This window comes from Mus caroli, chromosome 13 (genome assembly GCF_900094665.2).
Source record: "Mus caroli chromosome 13, CAROLI_EIJ_v1.1, whole genome shotgun sequence".
NCBI lineage: Eukaryota > Metazoa > Chordata > Mammalia > Rodentia > Muridae > Mus > Mus caroli.
Window position 1 is genome coordinate 96,468,467 of NC_034582.1, and position 16,276 is coordinate 96,484,742.

At 41.1% G+C, this 16,276-nt stretch overlaps 1 protein-coding gene across 11 annotated transcripts in view; it reads right to left on the reverse strand.

The window, feature by feature from the left end:
• The window catches only part of Mast4 (microtubule associated serine/threonine kinase family member 4), a 593,644-nt gene that overhangs the window by 106,258 nt on the left and 471,110 nt on the right, over positions 1-16,276 (reverse strand). For all 11 annotated transcript variants that reach the window (XM_021180018.1, XM_029468312.1, XM_029468311.1 and 8 more), the window contains one exon: positions 8,853-8,941. In XM_021180018.1, the coding sequence (XP_021035677.1) occupies positions 8,853-8,941 (89 nt within the window). The remainder of the gene's footprint in view (positions 1-8,852; positions 8,942-16,276) is intronic.

Genomic DNA, 16,276 nt, shown 5'->3' on the forward strand with positions numbered 1-16,276 from the left:
GAGAGATAGATGATAGATAGACAGACAGATATATATATATATATATATATATATATATATATATATATATATATAGAGAGAGAGAGAGAGTAATTAAGATAGGGTGCTACGTGGGGCTTGGTGTAGAATTCAACATCTGGGAAGACTCCTAGTTTGGGAGGAAGCCAAATTTCACCTTACATCAGGGAAATGCTGCATTTTAGTCTGAAGACTTCAAAGGTGCAAGCCTTTTTCTCTAAGCAGCTGTTTATCCAGCAAACATCTGGGAAGTGTTTGACTTGATCCCATCGTCTTCCCCTCATGCCTTTGCCTTCTTTTGGATTCTATATTGCTACGAGGTCCTTTCATTTCCTGCCTTTCAGACTCCCTGTGGCCGTCTGTCTCTCAGGATCTCTACCCAGGAGGCCCAGCACAGGTTCTGTTTTCCCATTTCAAACTCTCTCCTCTCTGTGATGTCTTGGCCTCTCAAGGTTTTACCCAGCATCTAAGAAAATGACTTCGAAGCCAATGCCCACGATGTAGACTCAGACTCTCAGATCTACAGAACACTTAGCTGTCTCACGGGCCTGCCAACTCCGTGTGCGCAAACCAAATGCTTTCTTATTACCTTCAGTCTGCTTCCCTCATTCCTTCAGCATGGGAACCACTTGTACACCTCTTCATACACCCAGCTAGGCATCTGGCAGCCATCTCTAATCAGCTGAGTCTCTCTTTCCCTACAGCCAATCTTTCACCAAGGACTGCCAGTTCTAAATTGAATGTGACTAAGACCCAAATGGGGTTTCAGCAGCTAAACCCTAAGCCTAAAGACAAGACATGGCTGATAAACACACGAGCGAGTTCATGTGTGCCAGTGCGTGTTCGAGCGAGAGCGCGAGCGCGCACGCACACACACACACACACACAGACATTAAAATTCTGATTAATGCCAGGTGTGGTGGCGCACACCTTTAATCCCAGCACTCAGGCGGATTTCTGAGTTCGAGGCTAGCCTGGTCTACAAAGTGAGTTCCAGGACAGCCAGAGCTACACAGAGAAACCCTGTCTCGAAAAACCAAAAAAAAAAAAAAAATTCTGATTAAAAAAAAAAAAAACATCAAGCATCACAAAGCAGAAAGAAGACGTCTTCTAGGAGAATGCAATCTCAAGTGGCTACCCAGAGGCTCGGGCTTAAAAGCACACGACCGACCAAGCGACTACTTCGGATGGCACAGAAGAACTGAAACCACAATTTAGCAGTCATCCTCATAGAGCTTTAATTTATAACTCAGGAGAGGATGGAAGCCCAAACAAATGGCATCATGGTTACATGACTCGTCTACTCAGATTAAGGGAATCTGAAAAATGTTAGCCATGAAATTAATTTCTTTAAGATTTACTTATTCTATATATGTGAGTACACTGTCGCTGTCTTCAGACACACCAGAAGAGGACATCCGATCCCATGACAGATGGTTGTGAGCCACCATGTGGTTGCTGGGAATTGAACTCAGGACCTCTGGAAGAGCAGTCAGTGCTCTTAACAGCTGAACCATCTCTCCAGCCCCCTAGTTATGAAATTATTACTAGGGGTAGACTGTACATAAGCATTGCAGCTTGCTCAAAGGACCCAAATGACTAACAAAGGTCACAGGGCAAGCGGGTCTGCCTAAAGAAATTAACAAGGAATAATGGTTTGGGTTTGTACACCCAACTAGTGAGTCGACACAAAGAAGTATCGAAACAGGGAAAACAGAGGCACTGACGTCAGTCCATCTGATTTTATCTTTTTTTTTTCCTTAAGCAGGAAGGGCAAGATATGTCATTGCTCAACCCAGCAAATGCCATTACACAAAGGCTAAGGATTAACAAAAGAAAACAAAACAAAAAAAAAAAAAACTTGAGGGCAGGACGGACTAGAAGGTGGCCTTTTCCACAAGCCAAGAGAAATGAATTTATGAAGAACTTGAAATAAAGAAGGGGTTCCCTGTAAAACAATACAACCTTCAGATCAGTACCAAATTCAGGAGTCTTTTGGGGGGACTTGCTGAATGTTTGTGAAGATTAAATGAGACCAAGGTCATCTGCTAATAGCTTAATTATGAGAAGTAACTGAGGCTGGGGAGAAGTACTAGAGGTTAAGAGCATTTGCTGCTATTAGACAGCCTGAATTTGTTCCCAGCACCCAAACTGTAACTCAGAAACATCTGTAACCCTTGATATGGAGGGTCTGACACACTCTTCTGGCCTCTTAGGGCATTAGGCATACACAAACATGCATTCAGGTACACGTGCATGTATTCAGGCAAATGCTTATACACTGAAATAAAAATAAATTGAAAAATTTAAAAGGAAGGAGAGCCAACTGGCTACAATTATATAATTTGCTTATTTTAACCAACATTAAGTGAAACTGTATAAGGAGGTACCCTGGGTTGGAGACTGGGTTTTATAATTTAATGGTGATGGATGAACATATAACAAATGCCTCTGGATGGTTGCAGGGATGGCTCAGTGGATTAAAGCATGCGCAGTGTGAGCCTGGCCATTTGAACTTGATGGCTGAAACCCACTCAAAGGGGTTTCCACTCAAACTCTAACACTCCTCTGATCTCCACAAACACACTATGGAATGAATGTACCCACAATCACACATAGCTAATATAAATGCAGAAATAAATATCCCTCTGGAATCAAAAATTAAATACAGATTTTTTTTTTAACGTGACTATATAGGGTACTAAGAAACTGTCTCCTTGGCATGGGCAATAATCAATTTACAGTGGCTCTGGGGGGAGAGTGTCTCATTCTGCCTATTCCCCAAATGCAAAGGAACACAGACACTTCAGGATTTGTCTTGGGCAAGCACTTCTATGCAGCCAAAGGAGGTCACTGAGTTGCTGAGTGAACACTTTAATAAGGATCTAGAAAGTAGGTTCAAACAGTTCAGTAAATAATATTTCATGCCTAGAAACCTGCAGCAGGCTTTTGAAGGAGCCCCCAAATAAAGGAAACAAAGGCACTGCTGGCCCCCAGGCTGCCCCTGCCCTCACTTTATCACCACTGGAACTTGAGGCACCTCCACCTTTACTGACCCAGTTGTCTTCCAGCCGACTATAACTTACAAGTAAAAGCCTCCCCTCCGTGTGCTGTATGGAAGCGATTAAGCACCAGGAACATCTGAGCAATAGCTGTGTGGACAGCCACCCCAGAAGGCTGGGTGACAGAGCAAGAACAATGTACCCGGGCCTGATTCACTCACAATCTCCCCGTCTTCCAGGGTTAGCCAATAAAGTTCAGGGAAGAGTCAGAAAACTCCTCTTGTGTTCAAAACTCACTCACTGCTTGGGAAAACCATCACCTTGCTCTGTAAGACTGGTAGTCTGAGACTATGTCAGGCACACAGAAAAGCAGTGAGTCTGAACTAGCGGAGGTAGGTGTGTGTGTGTGTGTGTGTGTGTTTGCGTGTGGATGGTGGTCCTTGGCTGTCATCATAGCATGTGAAAAGAGTTCTCCTCACCCTGTTTTAGAGCACTGCCTGCTCTTCCAGAGGTCCTAAGTTCTATTCCCAACAACCACATAGTAGCTCACAGCCATCTGTTATGGGATAGAATAGAATGCCCTCTTCTGGTGTGTCTGCTGTCAGCAACAGTGTACTCATGTGTAAATATAAAATAAATAAAAAGTCTTCAAAAAAGAAAGAAAGAAAGAAAGAAACATGCCACAATGTATTTATAACATGATGGAGACTTTGTCTTTGGAAACACTTGGTGGAGATAAACTTGGAAAGAGATAAACATTTATGTTTTCCTCCAAAAACTCTTTTAAAAGTGAATTAGAGTCACCAGCACATTCACTGATCCAAACTGAAGAAAACAAAGGAGTAAGTATTCTGGCTATTGGGACTAGAGCTGTCACCTCAATCCTTTAAAAGCTAGCGTCCTGGGTCTCTGTTACTTGCCTCCATCTAGTCTGAGGGTTAGTTAAGTGGCACTCTTGGAGTCCATGTGTTACATGTGTGAATTAAAATGTAAATGGAAGATAGGATGTATTAGGCTCCATTCCCTAGTTATCTAATCAGATGTGAATACAGGCTGGTACGACTCCTACGGGATTTTGCACTTGTAATTGAAGACCCACTTCAACTGACCTTAAAATACAGAGATTATCTGGATAGGCCCACTACAAGGAAAGAACTTTCTGTGACTGATGGAAAAGGAAGTCAGATCTGAAGCACGGCAATGACTGGGTGAGCCCTGACTGGCTTGACAGTAGAGAAGGGCACACTGAAGCCGAAAGCAACCCTGAAAGCAGCCCTGGGGACAGCAGTGGTCCAAATCTGCCTGCAACCTGTATGGGCTTGAAGTGGGCACTTCCCCAGACTCCAGGTCACAGCCCTGCCCAGCCAACGCCTTAATTTTGGTTTTACAATACCCTGAGCAAAGAACCTAAGTGAGCTAGCTTGTCCAGACATCTATCTCCACAAAACCACAAGATTAAGAAACACATCCTGTTCCGAACCAGTGAATTTTTGGTAATCTGTTACATGGCAGCAGAGAATGACTGTAGGCATTTTATTTCCTTTTTGATTTTAGTTTTAAAGCTTTTCTTTTCTTTTTTAATTATAAAGTAATAGATGCTCATCTCTCAACCTTCTTATCCCCTGCAAATAAACACTGCTCACAATTTTTCCTTTTCACAAATTCCTTATGAATATGCATGAATGCATAAGAGTGTCTACATGAGCGTGTATATACTAAAATGTGCACACAGATGAAATTATAACATGCAAATTCCTTATGAATATGCATGAACCCACAGGTGCGTATACATGAGCACATATACACTAAAATGTGCACATAGATGTAATTACAACATGTAATTTTTCTCACTTATTTGTGCATTTTCCCAGCACCCTACATAAAAGCCTACTATTTCCTTTATTACAACATCTGCTGGCTCATATACCTGATCCTATACAAGCCCATCGCTGAATGATAGGGTAAGTAAAAAACTAATAACAACTTACCTTCCTGCTTATTAATCATTGGCAATGCTAACATTTATAATGTCCTACTATCCTAAGGGAATATAAGGAAGAGATATTTCCATATATAGATTTATTGGGTCAAAGGGTAAATACATTTCACATTTTAAACAAAACTATAAGCCACTAACCTAACAGTTGTACTGAGCCACATCAGCATTTGCAGTGTGAAAATGGGCTGTTTGTCCCCATCTTTGGTGTCACCGGATTTAGCAAATGAAGTACTGTAGCCTACTCCAGGTAAAGGATACCACCTTACTCTCTTGGCTCAAGTGGTTCCAGGTTGGCAATCATGTTACACGTCAAAATTTTTGAGGGCTCCCTCCCCCATGATAGGCCATTTACACCATTTTCTATTAGCCTACTCATCCCTCGATACCCATCTACGCCAGCCCTTTGTACATTAAAGTCATCAGGTGGGCAATTACTCATGGTCTAATAGATAATCCACACTTGGATTTCTTTTCACTTTTCTCATTACACAGAAATTTTCATGTCAGGAAATATATCCCAGTATCTTCCACTGGGAATTCTGAATGAACTTTAATGCTTTGAATCTTCCTGGAACTGGAAGCCTGGCATCTTTTACTTTTTTTATTTTGTTTTTAAACGGCTGTCCTGTTCTATGTTCTCTCAGGAACCTCTGGCTCCTCAAAACATCCTGTGAATATCTCTCTCCTGACACAACCAATTAGTGAAGACAGTCAGCACTGGATGCATATATAAGACTCATATGCCAGTGGTCAGCTCACACTCTGCTCCCTTAGAAAAACAAAGTGGGTGTGGCTCTGGATGATAGGCTAATAGGACCTGTAGGTGTGGCTCTGGATGATAGGCTAATAGGATCTGTGGGTGTGGCTCTGGATGATAGGCTAATAGGACCTGTGGGTGTGGCTCTGGATGATAGGCTAATAGAACCTAAGAGATGGCAGCTTTTCTATCTGTTGTTTTCATGGTGACATCTGATCAGCCTCACTAAGAACCCTGGATCAAACACAGGCAGCAAGAGAGAAGAGGTAAGCAGAGGGAGGCAACAAGGCACACACGAGCAAGATACCAGGATGGATTGGCCTTCTATTCATTTACATCACCTTCCTATTCACTATACAGAAACAGGGATCTGGCAGATTGCAATTAATGCCACTTCTCCCAGAAAAATGTCTACTCCTCTGAGTAACAACCTGTTGGCTCAGTAACGAAGAAAAGCACTCAGACCCTGAACAACACACCGCTCCTTGCTCAAAGCCCTCCCATTACATCCTAAAACCAATGTGGATTTAAAAAAGAAGAAGAAAAAAAAATCATGCTAAGGCAATACAGAGGGGAAAAAACAATTAAAGGATCATTAAAGCCTTAACCACATACTCTCTCCTTTCAGTACTAGCGCTAAAGAAAATCAAAGCAATAAAAGCCCAATCAACAGACACATAAATGTTGGGAAATGGGCATCAAACACCACAAAGAGGAGGAAGGTCACATACTTAAAATCACTGCTGAGTTATACTTAAGAAACAGAATCTATCATTCACTTAGCACCTAGTAAGACTGCTAGGCCCTGGGGTAGATGCCAGAAGAATTGAGCAGTTTAATACACACAATTCCAGGCCCCACGGAGTCTGTTCTTATGTGACTCTCTGTAGGCTTCAACTATCATGACAATCACATAACAAAAAAATGTTAAATCCAGCTGGGTGTGGTAGCACACACTATTAATTCCTGTACTCTGGAGATAGAGCAGGTAGACTTCTGTGAGTTCAAGGATAGCCTGGTCCACAGAGCAAGTTCTAGGCCAGCCAGGGCTATATAGTAAGATCTTGTCTCCAAAATCACAATTATAAACAGTAATAATTTAAATAATTGCATATTTACTCATTACATATCTTTGGAACTATGTAAAATTACCAACAACTTCACTCCCTTTCTTCTTATATGTGTCCCTCACACATCTCTAAGTTAACTATCATAAAACTGGTTCTTAAAACTATCTTCTTCCCTCTAAATGGAGTCACCAAATAACGGGGGGAGAAAAACCTCCAACTAAACATCTCTCACTATCAGGTAAAACCTTCAGCTCCAAATGGGATTTCTTCATCACACGCATCCCCTCAGAGTTCAGAGAATGATGTGGAAGAGGAGGTGGAGAGGCTGTAAGAGCCAGAAGGGATGGATTACACCACAGAAACAGACACAACACTGTGGCATATAGAAACTCATAAAGATTGTGGCTGCATGCACAAGGTCTGCACAGGTCTAAGACAGCTGAAGTCTCAGCACTAAGAGACACTTGCTCCCACCCCTAACCAACAAACTATCTCAAGTTGACATTTACTTACAAAGGAAAAGTGAGTTTTTCTAATGAAGTCTCCCTGGGCAGGCCCCATGCTTGGCAGTAGATGGCTAACACAAAACTTTGTTTGGTCATTTTTTTAAACCTTACTAGTCTTTTGTTTATATACTACAGTTGCTGATTTTGTGTCTTTATGCAGTGTGTGTGTGTGTGTGTGTGTGTGTGTGTGCACATATATGTAACTCTTGATATTTTTTCTTTGGTTTCTTACTTGGTTTTGTTTATTGTTTATTCTGGTTCAATTGTTTCTTTACCTGCATATTTGAGAGAGAGAAAGAGTGTGAGAGAGGGAGAGTAAGAGGGTGGGGGAGGTATGGAATTGAAAGGGTGGGGAGGATCTGGGAGGAGATAAAGAAATTACTGTATGAAAAAAATGTATTTTCAATTAAAAAATATATCTTATTTATCCCATCTCTCATTACAAGCTTACATACATATGTGCATGTATAAACATATCGGATAAAATTATTACATAATATATAACATATACATGTCATATACATACACACACACATATATATATATCTTTTAGTTCTAGTAATAATTAAGGAAAATGTCATACATATGTGGCGTGTGTGTGTGTGTGTGTGTGTGTGTGTGTGTTTATAAGTGGGACAATACTTATAGCACCACATTAATTTCATGTGAATGGTTGAATGGCTAAGCAACATTCTTTTGCAATTTGCCTTTGTTGCCCAATACTCTATCTGAGTTTCATTCATGCAGACATGTGCAGGGCTAGCTAGTTAATTTGTTTTCTCTGTGTGACTGGATCATAGTTCATCTATTTATTTCCCAACTGATTAAACTTTAGGCTGCTTGAAACACTGAGCAATGATGAAGGGTGTCACGGCTGGAGTTTAACTCCCTCCTTTTGTAACATGCCCCTTCTCCAGAGCTATCTCTGGAGGAGACCTTTTTACTATATCATGATTTTCTTCTACCTTTTCACTGAGTCACCATTAAAGTTGTTTTTAATTTTTACATTTATTTATTTAGTGTGTATGTGCATGCTTGTGTATGGGTGCAACTTAGTATTTGTTGGGGGTCAGAGGACAAACAGTGACAATCATGTCTTTCCGACCATGTGTGCTACAGGCAGGGGTTGAGCCTGGGTATCAGGCACTGCTGCTGGCCACAGACCCTTTGACACCTTTTAGTTTTGGCAATCATTAAGGTAAAAAATGTCATTCCAGAGCATCATCTTCTACCCATTTTGCACTGCAAATACCTCTGTAGCCACGGACTGCCTGCTAGACACTTTTCTTCTTCATATTGCCAAAGATGCTTCTAATGGACAAATAGGTCTGACTGTGTAACAAAATTTAGCAACAGAGGAAAAAAATTAATTACAAGAGAGAACAACTTAGTAGTAACATAATAGGAAAACCAAGGCAGGTATAGAAGACACATGTAGGTCTCAAAAGGTCTAGATTGCTTTTAAAAGACAACAAAAGAAACAAGACAGTCGTCAGTTACCTGCATGAGCAGAGAGAGGTGAGTGTGGTCTAGGCAGTGCTGGAGACTGGCCATTGCCTATCAAACTCTTCCGGTTGCTTGTTCGGCAACTGCCAAAAGGAAAGAAAAACCAGGTGAAGAAACCACCACTACTATTTGAGCATGTTCAAAGCTGACACAGACAAGGAGGCACAGCCTCCACGCCCTCTTCACGCTGCTGCTCACAGCACAGAGAACAGTTGTGTGTTCACTAACATGGGATTGAAACCTATCCCCTGAATGTGAGAAGCCATAATGTATTCGTACAGCATAGTACCATCAATATTCCTCACCACCGCAGAGCTATAATCAAACGTCTCCTCTCAGCTCGTGTCTGCATCTACAAGGATGTGACATGCCATACACGCAAGTGATAAATTAAGGATTCAGATTAGCAAACCACAGGTAGAATCCTTGTCGACATGAAATTTCTAATAGGGAGTCATATGCAACGAAGCGGAATGGCATTCATCTTACAATGATGCACTAATTAAAATTCTAATTATTTAGACAAATTTCATATTTGTGCCTTTTGTCAATAAAACAGTCGATGCCTGAGATAAATGCAGCTTGCTGCTCGCTCATTTTTCATCTTGTGTGCTACATTTAAATTCCTCATTAAAGAACATGTTAGGAAACAGCAAAATAGATTCCAGTGTTTTAAGACAGCAATGACGGCATCTTCTAGTTTGCTATTGGCTATATCTTGAATATCCGGTAAATGGGTTCATATAGACAGCTACAAGGTACCTACTTTTTCCAGTTTCTGCTGGTAGGGGGTTATCAGATAAATTTTAAGATAGCATGCACAAGCATCAAAAAGACTAGAGAAAAAACAAACCCCAGTGATGGAGAGATACATGTTTCCTCACGTTTGTTTGTCTTCTTTAATACACATTAGTCATTTATTCTCCTGGATCAGTGCAATACCCAGAAAGAGTAATGAATTCAAGGTTCCATCCCAGCCTCACCAACAAGTGTTCCTGGCACCGAGTCTACACGGAAGCCACTTTCCATTTTGTCAGACTTGACTGTGATTAGCAGACTCTTAATTCACAAGAGGCCCCTGTGCAGCCAGTTTCCTGAAAGCACCTGTATGAGATGTAGGATTTGATATTTCGGGGTTTGTATATAACATCTTCAACTGGGTCTGGTGAGGATGCAAATGACATCTCGGTCACCCAGAACACTAAAGCAGAAGGATCACAAATATAAGTCCAGTCCGGAGTCCAGAGCAAGTTCAAGGCTGGCATACGTGACATAGTGAGACCTGTCTTTCAAATTTTTAAAAAAACTACAAAACGGGCTCTGGAAATAGTTGAAGAATTGAGCGCATGTCTAGCGTGTAAGAGAAGCCTAGGCGCAAATCCGCAGCAATAGAAAAATAGAATAGACAATTTGAAAGGGCTATTCCTAATCTTCAAAGAACACATTTCAATCCTATACCAATTTCTCTCAGCAACACCGACTGGGGAGTCAGTTCGCTTGCTGTTTGCTGCGTGTTATCATTGCCAACAATCCCATACTTAGCATTTCTTAAGGTCAGGCTGCATGGGTTTCTTTTCCTTGTTGCAGCAATCAACATCCCCTCACATTATCTGTGAGTTTAATTAACATCGTGTTTACTTAGCCTTAAAGAAGCTGTTGAATAATGATAGGCCCCTGATAGTTAATTAGGAAGGTAGTCTGCGATATATTATCAGTTCATCTATCAAGAACTCTATTCTCAAGCTATTAAATTCATAATCATTAAGTCTGATAGTCTGATTGTTTTAAAAAGATACTACAGAACACATTTAGTGTTAATTCAAATTAATGCCTCCTCTCACTTCAGGAAGGGACCATTAAATATACTAATCTGTCAGTGTTCATCAAAGAAATTAGAAATGATAAATTCATATCCTGGAAATTTCAGAAAACTTTCCTGGGCAAATCAACTAAAATTCAACTAGTTATTACAAAAATAGGCATTGAAAATTTTACATTTAATATGGAATCTATGTAATTCATAAAGAATTCCTCAACACAGTTAATTATTAGTGTTCTTATATATAAATAAGATGAATGAGAAATGTGTGCCAACACAATCAGTAACCCAGTAAATATATAATTTATGGATGCCAATATTAATTATTATCATCACATATTAATGTGACTTCCCTAAAACTAAAATTAAGAAGGGCTATTTCTTTTTTGGGGGGTGGGGGTTTAGATAAGTTTATTCAAGAGGTTTTGCTCTGAACCAAGGCTCCTAAGCCAGTGCCTCTTTTTTTTTTTTCCATTTTTTNTTAGATATTTTCTTCATTTACAAGAAGGGCTATTTCTTAAATAAAATTTAAAAACAAATTTTTCTAAGAATCCTATAGACTGCTTAGTCTACATGTATTATATAATAGTATATTACTATTATAGCAAGTCAAAGAGTGGAACAATAAAATAAAAAGCCCTTACAACTACATCAGTTATTTAAAGTCTATCAGCAAGCAGTGAAAGGGTGAGTTAATCTTTAAAAAGAAACATGTAAGTAAAACCTGAAAGTAGGTTTTTATTGAAATAATGAGAGGAGGCTGGAGAAATGGTTCAGCAGTTAAGAGAAATGGCTGCTCCTCCTGAGGTCCTGGGTTCAATTCCCAACAACCACGTGGTGGCTCACAACCATCTGTAATGGGATCGGATGCCCTCTTCCGGAATGTCAATGACAGCATACTCGTTTTTAAAAAAGATAGGAAGAAGGAGAGGTCTCTCTCCTCTATCACACAAAAGGTGATCTAAGGATCCTCCACAACCTTTGACACTGTCCAAGGAAGCTGGGGATATTATTAAAATTGTGACACGCTATGAACTTTTAAAACTCAATAATCCAAGGGGAAGCCTTTAAACATAAGCTGTTCTGATGTGGTAAAACAGAGTTGAGGAAATACAGGTCACAGCAGAGTCCTGTGTGTACACTGATAAATCTCTATAGTTAGGACATAGGATTTTGACCTCACGATGAACTTACTGCTAAGATTCTTAAAGGCAAAGGGACACTTGATCGTATACTGAATCCTAAAATACATGGAGCATAGGTGTGCTTGTCCCCCCATCTTTACACACACACACACACACACACACACACACACTCACTTTGCTCCTTCCCTTTCATCAGTGTGACTAAGTTTTTCTGGCAGTCTTCCATGGGAAAACCAGGCATTTCCTACCAAGCAGTAACGCTACATCTCTTCAGTATAAATCTCTCATAATTCATCCTAATCCCAGCAGTGCACCTTGTTAAATGCCCTTTCTAGTTTGGCTCCTCAGGCACACAGGTCAGAAAAGAAACTGAAGAGGCTGTCTGGCGCTCACACTTCATCTATTCCAACATGAAAGGCACTATTCCTCCCTGACTCTGCAAGATAAAGCCCTCTCCTCACCATACCCAAACTCCTAATAGTCTAGCCAGTGTTCACACCTCCAGAGTACCTCCACCATAGATCTCCAGTGGAAGCGACCCAAGAGAAAACGTACCCTTCCAGTACATAGTATGCTCTGCTTGCCCTACAGGACTTGTGTCTAGTCACACACTAGGACACTGGGATTTCTTCCTTGTAAAGCTAGAATTTAGCAAGAAGACAGCTGCCTACCACTTGACACAAAGGAGGCAGAGATAAACAATGGATTAGGACAAGGGTGATGATCCCCAGTAAACACTCTTATTACTCATCCCCTGGTTCCTCCCTGGAAAGATCCACCCAGGCACAAAGACAGGCACAGTCAGGGAACAGAAAGAAGGCTTTCTCTCTCTTTAGTCTCTCCTCTCTGTCTCTCTGTCTCTGTCTCTCTCTCTCTCTCTCACACACACACACACACACACACACACACACACTCATGCACACAAACTCACACCTGCATACACACATACCCACACATACATGGCACAGGCAGTACACTTTGCCCACTACAGACCTGGTACCTGGGAGGGACAGGATGGTGGAATGATGATGACATCACTCTTGAGTGAGCTGGCCAGACTGGCCACTAAACACAAGGAAGACAGAATCTTTGAGTAAGAAAGGGTGTGATCTTCTGGATAGTAGTTGAGGGCAAACCTCAGAGTGATGGGAGGCCAATATAAAGGAGCTCTGTGATTGGCTGCATGATTTTTGTCCTGGCATTTGACATGAAGATTGAACAGATTGTCCCTAAGTCCATTGCCACCACCAAGAATCTTCACAAAGTTTGTGGCACCTTAGTGGTGGCTAGAGGGCCTTCTGCTTGTTTGGCTGATAAGGTAAATGCTCACAGGTTCCATTACTTAAGCCAGACCAGATGCAGCAAGGACAAACTCATCTGGCTGTCAGGCTGATGTTGGGAAAGAAAGGCATATTTGGTCCACAGCACCCACACCCCATTTCTGCCCAAACTGCCTTTAAGCTCAAGTCCCCTAGAACACACTGAGCTTGGGGGCTCCGTGAATGTGTGGTACCTGCATGTGTCAAGTGTCTTTTGGCAAAAGAACCTATTACCCATATTACCCTATTACGCCAGGTCTCTGAAAGCCCGGTGGGCCTTGACTATTTTCAATTATTCCAAGTAGCTAAGTTTTTGCTTAACTTTAAATTACATTTACAATGAGACACGAGTTCTTACCATGTCTGGTTGTCATTAAGACAACTGAGCAGACCAAGCCCCGCTGGCTGTAATTTTGTTTAATTTGTAACTGATTGGAAAGGTCAACACTGAGTACAACCTGTCACTGACCACCACAGCGAGGCGGAGAGGCAAGAGTCACAGCGAACCAAGAGGAGAGCAGAGATAAATCCAGCTTATCATTTTTACCTTGATGGAGATTGTGATAAATTTGCACAGGAGACCAATTACAGACCAAAGCTTCACTATTCAGAAAACATCTGTTATTTCCTCACACCAGGGTAGAATCTAACCGTTTGACTATTCCTTAAACACAGAGGAAGGCTGAAGTGTTGGAGACTGGCCATCATCAGGAGGCAAAGGTAATCTAATGAGCTGTTGAATAACTAATATTATATACACGAGAGGCTGCAGCTTCCATACTGATAAAATCAAGGGGTTTCTCACATGAGAAAATTAGTAAGAAACTAGTTTCTAGATCCAAGAAATGTTTTAACAGACAGATAAAGAATCCAAGAGTTCCAACAACTCTGGGATGGATCATTATAGCTTTTGTCATCTCTGTTTCAAATCTTTTTTTAAAAAAAGAAAACTCCCCACTCCCTAAATATCTTCTTCCCTACTTCTCCAAGTTGGCCTCAAACATTTGTCCCTCTTTCTGTCTCCCAGACGTGAAGTACTGAGACTACAGGTTTTCAGCAACATTTGTGGTTTATGTGTTGCTGGGAATCAAACTCAGGACTTCCTGCTCAGTAGGTCAGCACCCTACAGACTGATTCAGATCCCCAGCCTCCCTTCTTTGTTGGTACTACAGCTTGTGAATGTGTGTGTGTGTGTGTGTGTGATTACTGGATTATGTTAAAATTTTACATTTTTACTACTGCTTTCAGTTATCAGGGGACCCCACAATTTGGAATTGCACACAAAGGGAATGAGTGGGTTCCTTTAAAGACCTGTGCATCTCAGTATTCCTACTGACTGTGCTGTGGTAAAATGTTGTTTCAGTCAAAGCAGTTGAGGACTGGGAGCAATGCAAATGGCTCCTGTCTTTGAATGGATAATCTGTCTCCTTTTAGTACAACTTACCCCCTTCATAGAAAGACGGCCTAAAGCATTCAGTGTCCTGTAAAACAGAAAGCAGTTTCATATCTACAAGCAAGTTCATTTCATAGTTCCTGAATGTCCATATGTATATGTCCATTTAAAAAACTCATACAATGTGTCTTGTTACGTCACTTTTCTCTAACTAATTGATAAAGTTAAAAAAAAATCTCTGAATATGTTCACTTTGTATGACAGTCATGTTTTTTGAATTTGGGATAATCTATAGCTTAGCATGCATTATGCCATTTATATATCTATAGAGTGTAACTGACTTTTTCTCCGCTCAACATTGTAATTTTAAGCTTTAACTGTGGCAACATAAATGTGGGTCTAATTCATTTATTTTTAAGGTTATCCATTTGAAGTCAATTTTAGGATTCTTAAATGCACTAAAATTACATCCTGTGGACCTCCCTTCCTTCTCCTTGTGACACTGAGTCTGTAGGAGTCCATACTTTTGAAAATCTGATTGCAAAATACTTGAAAATGTAACTGAAGGGAAAATATTGTGCAACAGCGAGACAACATTCCTTAAACTCTTCGGACACGTCCCCCTAAGTCCTGGTGTTGCTTGTTCCTCGACCCTCAGGCATAGCTCTACATTCCTTCTGCAGAAGTTTCCCATAAACATTTTGTCCTTCTCCTGTCATTCAAGCAATCCCTTTTCTGGGCATCTTCAGTCTACATCTCTAGTGCCTCTCCAATAGCACAGTCACATGGAGTAGCTGGCTGGATAACGCCATTCCTGTCTAAAGGAAGCAGAAAGCAAGCTTTTCTGATCCCTTCCTCAGCTCCATAGCTGCTATCACTCATTTCAAGATAATGTATGTGTTGTCGTTTTTCCTACAGCTCATTAAATCAAGGCTTTTGTTAATTTATTCAGTTACCTATTTGCTGAGTGTGCAGATATATTAAGACAGGCACTGTACTGAACAAATCCACTGCTCTCTTCTAGAGTGGACATAAGTAACGCACGCGAGGTAACATTCATCGCAGGTAGAATGACGATGCAGGGGAACCATATAGAAACTGTGGCCGGGATACCAGTATGGAAGGTCAGGATCTTAAACACATGTTCAGGGAAACTCTCACTGGGGAGGCAGTATTTGGTAAGACCAGGAAGTAAGAGAGCAAGTTTGAAGAACAAGCAAAGGTCCTGGCGCAAGCGGGTTCCAGGAACATAAGCATGCCAGCAGGCTGAGATGGAAGAATCAGCGGACAATCTTAGGTAGCACACAGTCAATGGAAGGGTTGCAGACTACAGTGTGGGGAGTCTGCATTTAGTCAGAGAAAGGGAAAGTGTTGAGGATTTTGGGCATAATCTGCCTTTAGTTTTAAAGAAAATCATTCTAGATGCTAAGCTGCAACAAGGGAAGGAGGAAGCAGAGTGGGCAGTTTAGGAAGCAAGGTCTATGGGCATCCTAGATGAACTCCACATTTAAAATACAACATTTCCCTCTTTAAACCTCAGCAAGATTGCCCCAGATTGAATGAATGAGAGCATTCTGCATTAGCCCCTGCCTCCAGGATGCTGGAGAGGAGACCAGTATGGATGAGGGGACAAAGCCAAGGCTTTAGGCCTTTTAGTATTTGCATCAGCAAGACGAGCACACATAGTTATGAGGAGGATGTCTCTTCTGGCCATCTTGATACATGAACTAAGTTTTTCCATT